The sequence below is a fragment of the Neolamprologus multifasciatus genome, chromosome 17, assembly GCF_963576455.1.
Source record: "Neolamprologus multifasciatus chromosome 17, fNeoMul1.2, whole genome shotgun sequence".
In the NCBI taxonomy this organism is placed as follows: domain Eukaryota; kingdom Metazoa; phylum Chordata; class Actinopteri; order Cichliformes; family Cichlidae; genus Neolamprologus; species Neolamprologus multifasciatus.
Genome location: NC_140455.1, coordinates 5,670,476 through 5,686,127, shown reverse-complemented (window position 1 = coordinate 5,686,127; position 15,652 = coordinate 5,670,476). Strand labels below are relative to the sequence as shown.

The window sequence follows — 15,652 nt, the reverse complement described above, 5'->3', positions numbered from 1 at the left end:
CATTATAGAGAACTTACATGCAATGACCTCACTGTTGGAGTTAATTAAGGTTGTTTGTCTGTTATATTGTAGTATATTAGCAGTTACATTCTTTTTTAAGGCTAAACTACACAAATGGACACATGCACGTGATATGGTACACTTGGTTTGTTTACAGAAAAACCCAAGACTCATTTAGCAGTCTAGCTGAGAAGGACAGCATTACATAACCAGGTCTAGGACTGCAGCAGGCCCATATGGCACTCCTCCATGATCACACGGAGATGACGGTCCCAGCTAGGCCTAGCTTGCAGGATTTACACAGTAGGCAACAAGCCAACTGAATTTGATTCGCATTAGCCTACAAGCCTATCTTGAAAAATAAATGCAACTACAGTGAGCTGAGCCTTCCTCTGCTGCTGTCAGTTGTGAGATTTTGTTTTTGTGAGTCATTTGTCCAAAAACAAATTTCGTCTCTCACTCTAACCCCACCCTGAGCCTTTTTGGCAGTGTTTCATTAGTACGTGTTTCCACCACTGCTGTGCTGGAGCACTAGTGGACTGCTTGTATGTGAGTGCACCACAGCTGCCCCCACAGTCGAAAAAAAAAAGGTCCATATGGCAGAGCTGCATTTGGCAATGAAAGGCAGTGCTGCCCAATTTAAGAATTCACATATGGTATTTCTTTGATCCCAGGCAGTTCAGCCTAGAGTGGTGAGCCCGAACAAGATAACAGCTCTAAAGCCTGTTGAAGTTAATCACTTGGATATGCCTGTAATGCAGTTCAACCTGGGAATGACAGAAAGGTGGATCAACCTTTTTGGATGCTGGATGTTCTTATACTAACCTTTTATATATGCATCATTTTGTCTTGGTAGCTAAATGCACAGAAACAGTCATTATGAATCTCTAACATTTCATATCTAAATCACAGAAATACAAAAGCAAGGTGATTTTGTAAAGCCTACCACAACTTATATTTTAAACAGTTATTGAGATGCTTGTGGACAGTGGACATTGGTTTTACATATATGATGTAATAAAACGTGTTTTCAAAGATTTCCTTTTTCATTACAGTTATACCAAAGGGGAGCTGGACATTGCCTACATAACATCACGGATCATAGGTAAATGTATTTCTAGCGAATGGGCATTGTATATACGCATGTGTGTAGATAGATAAACTTTAACAATGTTACTTGGACTGTTTTCCAGTTTTTTGATTGAGCAGCAATGTGCCCTTTAAAAGGCAAAGTCAGTCAGACATTTGTCACTCGAGGGCTTTATATCCCATGGTAGTCATGCTGGAGTGTAGAGCTACTCAGCTCACCTTTTTGCAATCCTGTACTCCACAGTGGGTAAAAATACAGTTATGTAGAAATGAAAAATTTTCACAGAACCCCTCTGTAGTCCTGTGAAAAACTAAGCACACTCTTACGGCTTCCATAGGAATTAAGACAGTAAGTAGCAGCCATGTACTTAATTAACTGAACATCAGCAAGTGTGAGCACCTCCGTAAAAGTGGAATTTGTGATCAGTTTGATGGTCTGGTGTGTTTTAACACAATACCACAGTCTTCCCAGGAGTGGGGGTCACAGAAAATTCATTCCAGGCTCAGACTGTACAATTCTCAGAGTTATATTTTGGATTCTACATGTCTCGGTTAGCATGTTAAAGCTCATGACAATTATAAGACGACTGACACTCAATGAAAAAAACTCTTTGAATGAACATAAAAAAAAATAATGGAAAGGATTTCCACGTGATTAAATTGCTTTATTTTAGCGTTATGCAATTCTGTTATTCCAATGTGTAACGTACTAGAGTTGGACCAACTTAATTAATTAATGATGAATCAACTTATTTACTGGAGTCGAGTCCATCATAATTTTATTGAGCTGATCCAATCCATGCAAATTATGTTAGTCCAACAAAAGCACTTAATGCTAAGAGAAAGATATTTATTAACGTGGAAATCCTTTTTATGATTATTTTAAATTCAAGGAGTCAAGAAAAAGTAGGAAAGGTATGATTACAAGGTTTGATACAGAATTTTCATTACGTTTTTGTCCTTGACAGGTAAAACCACAATAAATAGCAATGGCATACACATGGTGTGTGCTTTTCTTCTAACCCCAGTGATTTTCTTGTGGATTGAAATCTCGCGTGATCTCATGATATCGCAAATCCAGGCAACTAACCACTCTTACTTGATCGCATCATGTCATCTCAAGAAGAATTTCATGCAGGTTGTACAGGATTTAATTACATCAACCATAGAAACCTTAAAGAATAGTGGTGAATTAGGTAAAAGTAACTAGAGTCAAGTGTGAGGCCATCTCTGACATTTAATGATTGGTTGAAATTGGGTCATACAACAGAAACAGCAATGTTCCTACGTACACAAGCAAATCCACAAAATTATGGCTGAAATGTTATTGCTGCTAAAGGAGGTTCTACAAGCTGCTGAATTATAGACTGTGCTTAGTTTTGAACGAGACTGTTTAGAGTTCTGTTAAAATGTTCTCTGTCATGACTGAGTTTGTCTTAATTGCACTGTACATGTGAACATGTCAAACTTTGTTTTTTTCAGTGATGACCTATCCAGCTGAGTCGGTGCAGATTGGCTACCAGAACCATGTCGAAGACATCCGCTCTTTTCTTGACAGCCGGCATGCGGACCACTACACTGTTTTCAACCTATCACAGCGTAACTACCGTGGGGCCAAATTCTCCAACAGGGTGAGTGTGACTGTAGCCCATGAATCTCGATGAAGCTGTTACTCATGTAGTGGTTGCTCCACCTTTTTCGCACTCTTCATTTTATAAACATAGAAGGGAAATAGGAGGGCTTAATTACAGTTTTAGGCATGATTGTTCCTTGATAGTCTCAAACCACCCAGAGAAAAGTTTCATTTTGCTTTTTTTATCAGGTCTGTAATTGCTAAGGATTCCGATTTCATTACTGGATCACTAATTGTATGGATTATTCATTTGATTCCTTATTGAATCTCTTATAGGTTCTCTTTGGGTTCTCAGTGGCTCTGCTTTGAGAGTTACCACCATCACTAAGCAGAATATCAACCGCATTACATTCAGGCAAATTAATTGCATGCTGTGTGGTGAAATGTTTGTGCGCATTGCAGGTATTTTCTTTCTTTGTTGTAATCAGTGTTAATTTTGTGGTAATACAATATTACATAGAATATTTTGCATAAAGGTAATGCAGTACGTTGCTTAAATATTTCAAGGTTTTCAGTAAAATGACCTAAAATGCATTGTCTCATGAGTCTACTTTAGAATCATGAACGGGTAGAAATGAAGACTGCAGCATGACAGGCCATCAGTTTATTACCTGTGGAAGTTCAGGGTCTGGCTACTGGGCTGGGGTCAGCAGTTGCTCACTTTTAACATCAGCCTGGATTCTTAGCTGCCTTAGTGTTAACATGCTTTCTGTGCAGGTATTTAAAAAGAGCTGAAGTTGTTTTAGCACCACAATCCAGATGTTTCTGTCCTGAATGCAGTTTGCCATTACCATCGAGCTCTCGTCCTTTTGTGTGATAAAAATAAAATGAATGTCCATATCAACGCTTTAGACTGCACCGCAGTTTTTCTCCTCCAGCACAAAAACTGATATCAGCACAAGTGCAAGAGGAACCGATAAGCAGAATCAATAGGCATAAGTAGATAAACAATTTCATTGAACTACTGTGAACCAATTCTCTACAACAGCCGGTACTTGAGTCCTATTCCTAGGCATTAGCTTAATGCTAAAAAAGTACATTTTTTCTTTCTTTTTTTAAACTTGAGAATAATTTTTTGAGTTTCATAAAATTGTTGTTCAAACAGTATATGAAGTATCCAGTGTCATCAGCTGGTTTGTGTATAACCTGTCAATTTGGCAGTCACCATTTGGTTTTTTAGAAGCCAGAAATGACTACATTTCGACAAGAAGGTGGAAAGTTTCTACAAGCTAGATGGCTAACAAAACCAGAGCATGGCTGCATCACACATGACATCAATACTTGCTAATTTGTGCTAACACATAAATAAATGGTAGAATTTTACTCTTACCAAAAAAACAAAACAGGACCAAAGACTTCTTGGATAGTTTTTTTTAAAATATACAATTAACCCTGCAGCAAGTTGAATAATTACTCAAAAAAAATCTCACAAAACACAACAGAACTTCAAACACCTTTGAGAAATCCAGTGTAATGATGCAAATTAGCTGATGCAAGGCCTAATAAGTAGCTAGCAGCGATCAACCTCATCTGGCTGTTCCTGAAACTGCAGCTTTTGGTTTCAGCACTCATTTCATTATTCAGAATTTAATTTGTGGGCTTCCAATCCCAGTGTTACGGCTAAATTACCACATTTGGAAATATAAAACTCCAAACACTCAGTTTATTGTATCTTATTTTGCTTTTATGGTTATGCATATCTTTCAGTATCGGGACATTTCCGCAGCTACGTTTCCTATTACTGCATAGAAGGCACATGTGGGAGCTAAGGAGTCCGGCTTGTTAGGAGTCATGCTTTGTTGTTAACATGGTGAAGCTGGCCCCCTGTCTGCATTGTGAAGTCACTGTATCTTTAGCAGATGACTCATCATGGCAACTGGTCTGTTGTGTTGCTCTGCTGCTGCAGTGCTGTTACTAACTTCCACCACTCCCCTTTCCTCTCCTCTGTTCCTTTTTTCCCCAACCCTTTCCTGCCCTTTTATCTCTCTGATCCGCCTCCTTTCTTTCTTTTTACTGGAATCCCTTTCCTTCTCCCTCCTTTTATTCCTGGCATCTACTTCAATACAGGTTTCAGAGTGTAATTGGCCTTCACGCCAAGCACCCAGCCTCCACAACCTGTTTGCCGTGTGCAAAAACATGTACAACTGGCTGAAACAGAATCCCAAGAACGTCTGTGTAATCACATGCTCGGTAAGGAGATGTACACACATTAGCCCTATATTAAATTCTTCATCCTCCTTTGTATAGTTGAATTTATTAAGGATTCATATGAAATTATTACTAATCATTCTCCCATGAAAAACAAGTACATAGTGAGGTACTTTTGATTGTTATGTAAAGGGCCTTGTTTTTGTTGGTCCCACAACACATCCGTTAATTTTTGAGCTGTTTGATGTCCTGTGACCCACTTTTGAATCAAAGCAGAGAGTCTGAAATAGACCGAAGCATATTTAGTGTCAGAATCTTTTTGTTCCCCTTCCAAAACATTTTGCTCAACAATGATATTGGTATCATTGATTACATGTCAACTTTGCTTTCACATCAAATGAAGGCATTCCAAGACACGGATCTCTAAAGTCTGAAGTTGTTAAATGCTACAACAACTGCTCAACAGCTTTCCAAACATGACTCACCTTCTTTTTCCACATCTACATAAATTGTTGGGTCTGTGTTTCCATAAGCCCCGCTGGTTTAGAGACTTATTCATCATGAAGAAAACAAGACAGTCAGCGATCGATCGATTTACTTGCAAGGGAGGCCTCGTTGGTATCTACCACAAAATGACCCCAACGACGGCCTGCGCTTGCTGCGTTTATTGGGAAAACAGTTCACACAATACACATCACAGCAAAAGCACCGCCCACGTAAACCCCCCCCAAATGGTTCTAAGGCAAGGCACTGTATGTATATGTGTGTGTAAACATCTGTATGCATGTGAGAATGTGTGTGTGTGTGTGTAAGAATGTGTGTGTGTGACCTCCTGCTGACCAAAAGGGTCATAAAAGCAGGAAGCAACATCACAAGAAACAGATCTTCCAGATAGGATGTATCTGCAATAAAACACTACACCCCCCCCCCCCCCCCCCCCAGAACCTCGAGAGGCTGGGGAGGGGGATAAAAGAATTCCTTTCATCACAGAGTTAAAACAATGTAGAGATGGTAAGCATAAAAATGACAACATTTAACAATTCACTTTAACATAAATTAACACAGTTTTGCAAAAGGGATCATTCTTCCAGATAAAGGCTATGTTACCGCCCAGATCAGAAATCTTCTCTTCCTCTTCAACGGCTGTTGCCAGTCCTTGACGCTGGAGTAACAGTCTTTTTTTCTCCAAATACATTCCCGCTCGGAGCTCTTCAGACTGCTCTTGTGGTCTCTATTAATCAGCCGTGTGAGCTTCTTCACTGTTGTTACTTAGCAGGTGGTACTGAAAAGAAAATGAAAAGCAAAGGATAAGAATATTTCATTTTTGCATCTTGGTCTGTGATTCAATTCAATTCAATTCAATTTTATTTATATAGCGCCAAATCACAACAAATGTCGCCTCAAGGCGCTTCATAGATACATGATGTTCAGTAAAAATGATAGAAGTCATCTTATTATGCTTATTGCAGAATGGTGTATTCTTTGGTGTCCTATTTAGGCTTATTGGATGAAAGGCACTTTTAGTGCGTGGATCATGACACTTTAGCAATATCAGCCACTTGCATTAGACACATTTGGGAATTCAACCATTTCTGACTTTTTCAATAGAAACTGAGTTTCTGTTTATTGGAATTCAGTGACATGACTACTATAGACTGTCATGTGCTGGGGCATGTTATTACCAAGTCATTGTGGGTTTGGTTTTGCCTTGGCAAACTGCTTCTTCTTGCATAATCTTCACAAAACACTTCCTTTTTTAAAAAAGCTGTGTTTTCACCTCAGTTAACAACAGTGTTACAGTATCCATGTAACCTGAAATGAACTCAGAGTCAGTTCACATGTATGAATAGACTCATAGAAAAATAATACGTGTGTTTATTCAAAAGAAAAAATTTCCAGTGGCTCAAATTGCGGTTATGATAAGATGTACATGTAATTTCATCTTTGTTTTGGGTTTTCAGGATGGTCGCGCTCCTTCAGGTGTTTTGGTCTGTGCCATGTTCTGCTTCTGCCACCTCTTCAATAATCCAGTTCCTGCCATGCAGCTGCTCAGCGCCAAAAGACCAGGTTCTGGCCTCTGGCCTTCACACCGCAGGTTTGCATCAGTGAACATGGGGATGTGAATGTGACAGAAAGAGAAGAAGAAAAGTGGGAGCCTTGTGCTCGGTTGTCGTCCTTTGGTTCTGCTGATGTTACATTCTTCAATGTCTAATAAATCTGCAGTCTATTTTTCATAGATAATGAACATTTACCACTTCTAATAAAGAATCACATATTAAATGAGGTCAAAACACATTCACACTTAAGAAGAAGAGCACAGTTTCAGATCATATGCTGTTACAGGCATAACGTGTTGAAATATACATACAGCCATCACTGAAGCCAACAGTTATTAGTTATCTCAGCTTAAACATAAACTCTTGATTGCTGGGCAAGAAGAACCACGAGTCCGCCTGTCATACTTGTAGAAGTTAACAGTCGATGGTTGTGCAAGCGTCTCCTCATAAATGACATTTATTGCATCATTCAGAGTGCTGAAAATTGAAAACTGCTGTTTTTGTTTTCTCTGCCTGCAGGTACATAGGCTATGTATGTAGCATGGTATCAGAGAAGCCTAGCCTACCCCACTCCAAGCCCTTGGTGATCAAGGCCCTCACTATGAGTCCCATCCCCTGTTTCAACAAGCAGCGTAGTGGCTGTCGACCTTTCTGTGACGTTCTCATTGGAGAGACGAAGATCTTCACCACTGCACAGGAGTATGAAAGGATGAGGTAAATAACATTAGCGAGATTAATAAAAAATTTGACAGCATCGAACGGCAGAGAGCACGGTAGCGTTGCAGTTCTGTATTGGAATAGAATAACTACAAATGTCTCAGAGATTTTATGCGGAGTATGATATGAATGAAAGTATAATCAAAGCCTCATTATACCTCCTTCCTTTTTCTCACTCTGTAACACTTTCCCTCAATTACACTTTGCTGCACCTTCTCTGCACGCCTAGAGAGCACAGGGTCCAGGACGGGAAGGTAGTTTTCCCTCTGGGTGTAAGCGTGCAAGGAGATGTTGTGGTTTCAGTCTACCACATGAGGTCAACCATTGGAGGACGACTGCAGGCCAAGGTACGCTTCTGCTTTGTCTGCTTTATAAGATAAAATGTCGATAAAATCAACATCTCAATCAAACTAGCAAGCAGCAAACTCCAACTAAGTCACAGTGACAGTATTGGAACGATTGTGGTGATAAGATCATGCTAAAGTATAAGCCATTGTAGAGTTTCCGGTAGCTTCAACAGCTTGTTGTGTCTCATTGTTACATTGTTTAAGACAAGAAGAAGCTGGATGAAGGTTTTTGACTTAATGATTTACTTCATTTATAGAAATATGCAGATTTACTCACTCATGACTGCTGCAAGAAGCATTTATGCACTATTTATGCTATTTTTGCTTTAGTTTGGTCCAGGTGTTTCATCTGGGTATTATTGTCTTTCAGTAATCTTATGACAGATTATTGGCACATAGGTATACATCACCATGCGTTGCATTATAATAATATGTGCATATGTAGCTTAATGACTTCATTATTTTGCTATATAGCACATTTGTACTAAAACCTAGATGAATAGTACAAAATAATTAAAAATCCAATCAGCTAAAATTGTTAAAGTGGGCTTGTCTTTTTTTTCTTGAACATTTTTCCTTTTATTTTGTTTCTTTTACTGGATTTTCTTATCTCACCTGCTTGTATTTTATTACATGACAAAGATTTATCACATGCAAAACTTGAACATAACACCTAAAAACATTGCAGAACAACAGGTAAGGGGTAACTGACTGCAGGAGAGTGCTGATAAAATATAATGTAACCAACATTTATCTTTGTTCCTGCTTGTGTTAGGTATCCAACACACAGATCTTCCAGATTCAGTTCCACACTGGCTTCATCGCTCCTGGAACAACTATGTTAAAGTTTAACAAGTAAGGAAAATCTCTTACAAAAATCGGGGAATTCTGGTTTCTCACTATAAAAAACAATATTGCTGGACTTCCACTCTGTTGACTGTTTTACCTTCTCAATTTTCTTTCTCACACATATTGCTTTTCCTCTCAGACCAGAGCTCGATGCCTGTGACTCTCCAGAGAAATATCCCCAGCTCTTCCATGTGATATTGGACGTGGAGGTGGAAGGGGTGGACAAACAGAAAGACCTGACACCACCATGGGAACAGTTTCCTTGTAAAGACTTGAGCCCAAATGTGCTCTTCTCTGGCCACCAGGAACATCAGGATGCGCTGGCGATTGCTGGTAAAAATCGGAGGGTTTCACTGGGGCAACAACTGGTGTTCAGTCTATAAAATACGACACATTAAGTTTTCCTTTTTTAAAAACTCAAATCAGATGTTAAGTTTAGAATCAAACATTTACTGCTTTGTTTAATCTGTTGTCAGATTTTACTACCAACATAATTAAATGAACGCAAAAATTTCCCTGTTGTGGGATCAATAAAGTCTTATCTTATTTTATCTAATCTAAAAATCTTTAGCTAAGAACTGAAAATGCTAAAGCAAAATGGGTTAGCTGCTAGCAAATTAGCAGTTAGCTTGACTAACAAGCAATGTGGAATTTTGTATTGAAAATGTTTTTAGTTAGCATTTTTGCTTGCTTGTTTTGTTAGCCTTTACAATTTGTAATCATACCTTTACCTAAAACCAATCATAATGCTACATTAACCTTAATAACAAACTCTAACCCCAAACCTGGATACGACTTTAGTTTACCTGGTACCAAAATAAAGATTAGGCAAAAAGAACTTGCTACTAATTTTTTTTTACGACTTATTTTAATATTTATGAACCAGCCAGCACGACATTAAAGCCATTTGCCTAATATTGTGAAGATCTCCCCCACCTCATCATACGGATGTTTGGAAATATTTCCAGTATCAATGTTAGTGGTTTTATTGTTGTGGCTAATCAATTTACATTAAAACATAGTCAGAAAAACTAATGTGACTCATTTTTGTCCCTGCAAGATGAGATGGAGGGCTTGGATCTTGAGGGTAAGACGGTAGAGGAGATCACAGACCTGCTAGAGGAACTATACAGTGAGCGTAGTTACCCAGGGTTTGCTTCAATTCACTCATGCTCTACCCAGGAAGAATTTTTGTTATTGGAAAATCCATTTGGTGGTTTCTAACTGTGATTTGCATTGATTGAATTGAAATTTAGCCCATTCTTGTAGCCCATGATGTATCATTTTGGTAGAAATATTTTGTCCTGTCTCTTGTATAAACACCAGTCTTTTAACACAATTTCCATAACATGTATGCCAGCATTTTATTTCCTGGGCATACAGAGACATGTTTTTAAGGTTTTTTTTATGGATATGGAGAACTAGAGGGGAAAACTCATAGTCCCAAAAGGAAATAAAGGGAAAACATGTCTGGGGAGTAAACAAATCCAACGTTAAAATGTTCTACCAAAGTGAAATATTGCTTTTGATTTATACAGCTGTTTAATCCCATGCTGTACAAGCTTCTTATTTTTTTTTATCATATTCTTTTATGTTGAAATTTATCACATTTAAGATGTTTTCTCCAACTAGCAACTACTAGCTAGAATTTATTTGCAGACTGTGTGTATGTTTGCAACCTCGTAGCACAAATAGCTGTTCTGGCTGTAGAAGCAATGACCTGCGTAGTTTACCATCATCCTCTGCTTCACTCTTGTCCCTTTATATCTGAACCTCAAATTAATTCCCTTTGTCTGCTTTGTTATCTCTTCAGTCATTGCTTTGTTCGTGATTGATGTGTCTTTCTCATGACACTCTTTTCTGTTTTTCCCATCTCATCATTTTCAGAACCAAGTCGGTCCCACGGAGGTCCAGACGGTCGGGTACGTGGCGAGGAGAGCGAGCCGTCGGATGATGAAATGCTTTCTCTCTCCAGCCAGCAAAGCAATGCCAGTGCAGCCCATCAGAAACCTGACCTCCCAGCTCCCACTTCTGCCACCCCTGCTCCTGCCGAGGAAGTCGATCTTCTCGGCCTCGATGGTGACGAGGTCAACCGCCCGTCATCTAAGCCCCCATCTACAGCAGCTGCAACCACTGACCTCCTAGGGGACTTGTTCGGGGGCCCACCTCAGTCAACCAGCGGGCCTCCATCTGCCCAGTCCACTCCACACAAAGTCGCCCCCAACACTGCCTCACCATGCCCCTCACCTGCCCCACCAGGTGAGAAGTTTGAAAAAGCATTTCCTTTTAGGTCTAACCTAAAACTAGACTTCAAATAGGCACAATTACTCTTGCAATTTAGCATAAGACAATAACACTGGTGGATGGTTCTCCTCAGCATTTGATCCTTTTGGGACGGGTCCGATGCCTAAACCTCAGGACGTGATGGGTTCATTCCTCGGACCAGGTAAAGTGGGGCAGCCAGACCCTTTCCTGCATGCTGCTCGCTCACCATCACCCACCCTGCAACCTACAAGCCTTGGTAAGGCATGCTCCTTGCTGCTCTGCTGAACATTTTCCCAAACCATTATTTTAGGTGCACTTAAAGCATTTCAAGAGCCTGAACCAAATTAGGGTAAGGCATGTTTTCAGATATTTGCAAGATGCCTCTACGATAATTTCCCTTCATCTGTGCGTCTATTTAAACTGACACCCAAACCCGACTGCTGAGTATATATTCATTTTTAGCTTTTCTCTGTGCTTACTCACACATTTTTGTTGTTTTGCTCATGTAATGTATGATTTGTAATTCACGAGTTTGCATGCTGTATGTGAAGTGTTTGCAGGTCATCTCATTGCCACTCCATACGGATTGCAAGCTTGATTTTTCAATTCCAGCACAAGCTCCTACTAGTAATTTTTTCCTCAGCTCACAGTCAGTATTTTCAACTTTAAACATGGCAAAACAGTTTTTCTTAACTTCAGGTTTACACTTTTTTATACTTTGAGGATTTAGGGCATGATGTGTGCATGAAGAAGAGCCTTCTGGCTTTGTTTTTTTTGTCTTCTGTGGACAATTTTTAGTTAGCAACTATAAATTTTGTTTCCACATCCACGAAACAACAGCTCTCGGAAGCTCAGTTCTGTTGTTATTTTATTCGGCTTAATGTTTTCGTGTCCCTCAATTCCCATTTTCCGTGTGCTCCCCCCGTGACCGATGGTTATGTGCTTCAACAGGTCGGAGTTCCCCCGTCCCACCCACCACCCCTACTGTCAACATTCAGCAGCAAAACGCCATGGGAGCATGGGACTGGAACAGACCTGCTACCACAAGCACAGGTTCTCCCAAGCACACAGCCACACATACATACAAGCAGATACCACACTGTTTGTAAAACACGTTGGCATCAGTGTCATTTATTTTTCCTGCTTTGCTGTTGGCCGATTCATTCAGGAGGTTTTGGTATGGGCAGTCGGTCAGCCACTACCAGTCCCACTGGCTCAGTCCACAGCACCCCCACCCACCAAACCAAGCCAAACACTCTGGACCCATTCGCTGATATTGGCAACCTGGGGGGAAGCCTTGGAGGTGAGATGCTGGAAATGTTCCTAAGTTCTTAGTATTTTTGCTACTACCTCTCATGCCATAATCTCTGTCCTTTTGATCAGGAGGCTCTGGCTTCTCGAGCAAGCCCACCACCCCTACTGGAACGGCCCCTTCCTTCCCTCCAATGGGCTCCCCATCGAGGCCTCCGCCATCTCCCCAGCACACAGGAGCCTGGCAGCCCCACGCAGGAGGCACTTTCCCCTCGTGGCAGGCTGGTGGAAGTGGTGGAGGGTGGCAACCGCAAGGACAGGGTCCTGCTCCGCAGCCAAAACCCAGCCCCAGCCACACTTCCATGCCCCACACATCGCCCCAGAATCGACCGAACTACAATGTTAGCTTCTCCGCAATGGGAGGAGGCTCACCCAGCGCAGGGGGAAAAGCACAGGCTGGGATGGGTAAGCTCGACAGGCTCATTGTTACGCTCCAAATGTTGTGGCTGGTCAGGTGGGGTATATTTCACATAAAAGGACATTTTTCTTTTAAAACAAAATAGAGATTACACTTAACTTATATTTCAAAATATAAGGTTTAAAAATGTTACTAAGAATTGTGAGCATTTTGAAGGTTTTAAGTTTTTTTTGTTTGATTTTTGAAGTTAAACGTTTAACAAAATATCTGCAAACATTTAGAGACAGCGCCGCATTTTTAATCCATTAAAATTTTCATGCTGTGCGCACATACATTGTTCTTCAGCTCACCGTATAGTAATTAGTGCATTTGTTGCTTAAGAACTATGTATCCTGTCTTTGTGTTTGTCTGCCTCTTTGTCAGGTTCGAAGTCCAAACCCTCGGATGCCAACTTTGACGACCTGCTGTCTGCTCAGGGCTTTGCGGGGACCAAAGAGAAGAAAGGGCCCAGGACTATAGCAGAGATGAGGAAGGAGGAGATGGCCAAAGAAATGGACCCTGAGAAACTAAAGGCATGAGCTGTTTGTTTGAAACTAATGAAGTTGAACCAATAAGTTTTGGTTCATTGTGTCTGATTACAATTAGTTTTTGATGACATTTCGCTTGGTGGTGGTCGCCTGTTTATCCAGTGTAGCTCAACAGAAGCAGTTCAGTGATTCCCAAAAGTAGGATAATGTACTTGAAAACCTTTGGCTGTTAAACCTTTTCTGTTTATTTCAGAGTTAACGAAGCGTCCAATGTAGGTCTCCCATGACCAAATTTTGGTTCATCTAATTGCTCCTTTAAAAGCTTTCTTTAGATAAAACCAGAGCCAGAACTACTGAAAGCAGTTATGCTAATAATTGTTTCAAATCAGGTCCTCACTGGTTATTGGCTCCCCTCCTCTGCCTCCCTCTTCTGTGCCCTAGATTCTGGACTGGATAGAGGGGAAAGAGCGTAACATCCGTGCTCTGCTCTCCACCATGCACACTGTGCTTTGGGAAGGAGAGACACGCTGGAAGCCTGTGGGCATGGCTGACCTGGTTACTCCAGAGCAGGTCAAGAAGGTCTATCGCAAAGCAGTCCTGGTTGTTCACCCAGATAAGGTGAGACAGAATTTGCGATGAATGGGATCTTTATGCAGTAATAGGAGACATATCCATATGTACAGAATAAATCAGCTGCAATAACGAGACATTCTTTACTTAAAAGCAACTGAAGGTAAAGTCAGATGAAAAAATAGTGACTGTCTTTATTTTCACTTTCTTCTCCTTATATCAGGCTTATAAGCAGGGGTGCACATAAGTGGTCTGCAGGTGCGCATTCGCTGTCAAAATAAAAGACGCGCACCAGACAAGAAGTTGCAACGCGTGTTTAGACACACGCACACACACAGTAGTGTCTGTGTGTTCAAAGTGCTGGAGGATGAAGTTTTTGCATATATGATGTTGCAACAAGAAAACAACCAAACCAAACTAAAAGTATGTGTGAGCATGTGAACAATATAATGAAATACAAAGATATCTGAAGCTCTGCACTTTACTCTGTGAAGTGAAGAGTCTGTTAGCGTAGAGTGCGTCATTCTCAGACTCTCAAGCCAAGCCAAGCCACAGCTTCCCTTGTAATCCACTTAAAGATACAGCTATGCAGTACACAGTGTTTGGAAGGTTACTTTTAAAATGTATTCCATTACAGATTACAGAATACATGCCCTAAAATGTATTCTGTAACGTATTCCGTTACGTTACTCAATGAGAGTAACGTATTCTGAATACTTTGAATTACTTAACATATTATCATGCATTTTACAACTACATGAATGTACTATTGCTGTGATTTATTACTGTTACTGAAGGTCCGTTGCCCCGAACCGTAGTAAAGGGACCTCTGGCTAATACGGTGGGTTCTGTGTCGGGCTCGTAGCCAAAAAATAGCTTTACTTTGTTGTCTGGGTCAACTTTGCTTGCGAGAGACAGAGAGAGGTGTTGAAAGGCTGCTCCAACAGAACTTATTGTTTCGGAGGAAAACACGAACAAAGCGTACAGTCGAGTCTTAATAGCTTACTTACTTTACATACTTCCAGCTCCCGTTTTTGCTCGATGACAGCTCGTACTTTTCCTTTTTCTCCCTCCCTCGCTCACAGACACATAACGGGTATGACAGTCCATTCTCCCTGCAGCAGGGACTACACTGCCTATGATGCTACATTCTTTAGAGCTATACCTGTAGCATTCTGCCTATTAGCTTAGCACAACAACAACAAAAAGGCCTCTCTCACCCAGGAAACACGCAGAGCGAGAGCGTCACCCTTGTAACCATGGCAACCGCAACGCTGCCGCCTGGAACTACAGAACGTAGCTGTCAAACAAAACCCAAACAGTCCTGACCCGCCACAATATGAAACAGGAAAGTACCACCGTGTAATCCATTTATTTCAACAAAGTAACTGTATTCTGAATACCACCTTTTTAAACGGTAACTGTAACGGAATACAGTTACTCATATTTTGTATTTTAAATACGTAACAGCGGTACATGTATTCCGTTACTCCCCAACACTGGCAGTACAGCAGCTACCATGTGGTCAGCTGAAGCATTAGGCCGGGCCTTTCCCACTGCACCCACTAAAACAACGCAGCTTGGCTTAGAATTAAACATGTGATTCAAGTTATACCTGTAAACATCCATCCATGCAGGGATGTGTGTGTATTATAGAAAGAGTGGGGTACCGTATACTTCCTGACTCTCAGCACTGAAAGACAAGTTAGTGTCTTACCTGAATTTTCTGTAACAGTGAATAATATAATGTTGACATAATGCTCGAGTAAAGCAAGCTGTGA

General features: G+C 40.7%; 1 protein-coding gene across 5 annotated transcripts in view; it reads left to right on the top strand.

Annotated features, from left to right (window-relative positions):
• dnajc6 (DnaJ (Hsp40) homolog, subfamily C, member 6) overlaps window positions 1-15,652 on the top strand; it is a 34,335-nt gene that overhangs the window by 18,314 nt on the left and 369 nt on the right. For 2 of the 5 annotated variants that reach the window (XM_085138655.1, XM_085138652.1), the window contains exons 3-18: window positions 1,056-1,105; window positions 2,572-2,720; window positions 4,790-4,912; window positions 6,832-6,965; window positions 7,447-7,641; window positions 7,874-7,991; window positions 8,767-8,846; window positions 8,980-9,173; window positions 9,901-9,927; window positions 10,728-11,099; window positions 11,218-11,361; window positions 12,057-12,158; window positions 12,274-12,408; window positions 12,489-12,821; window positions 13,198-13,346; window positions 13,743-13,919. In XM_085138655.1, the coding sequence (XP_084994781.1) occupies window positions 1,056-1,105; window positions 2,572-2,720; window positions 4,790-4,912; window positions 6,832-6,965; window positions 7,447-7,641; window positions 7,874-7,991; window positions 8,767-8,846; window positions 8,980-9,173; window positions 9,901-9,927; window positions 10,728-11,099; window positions 11,218-11,361; window positions 12,057-12,158; window positions 12,274-12,408; window positions 12,489-12,821; window positions 13,198-13,346; window positions 13,743-13,919 (2,482 nt within the window). The remainder of the gene's footprint in view (window positions 1-1,055; window positions 1,106-2,571; window positions 2,721-4,789; window positions 4,913-6,831; window positions 6,966-7,446; window positions 7,642-7,873; window positions 7,992-8,766; window positions 8,847-8,979; window positions 9,174-9,900; window positions 9,928-10,727; window positions 11,100-11,217; window positions 11,362-12,056; window positions 12,159-12,273; window positions 12,409-12,488; window positions 12,822-13,197; window positions 13,347-13,742; window positions 13,920-15,652) is intronic. The other 3 variants (XM_085138654.1, XM_085138656.1, XM_085138653.1) reach the window with 3 other exon arrangements.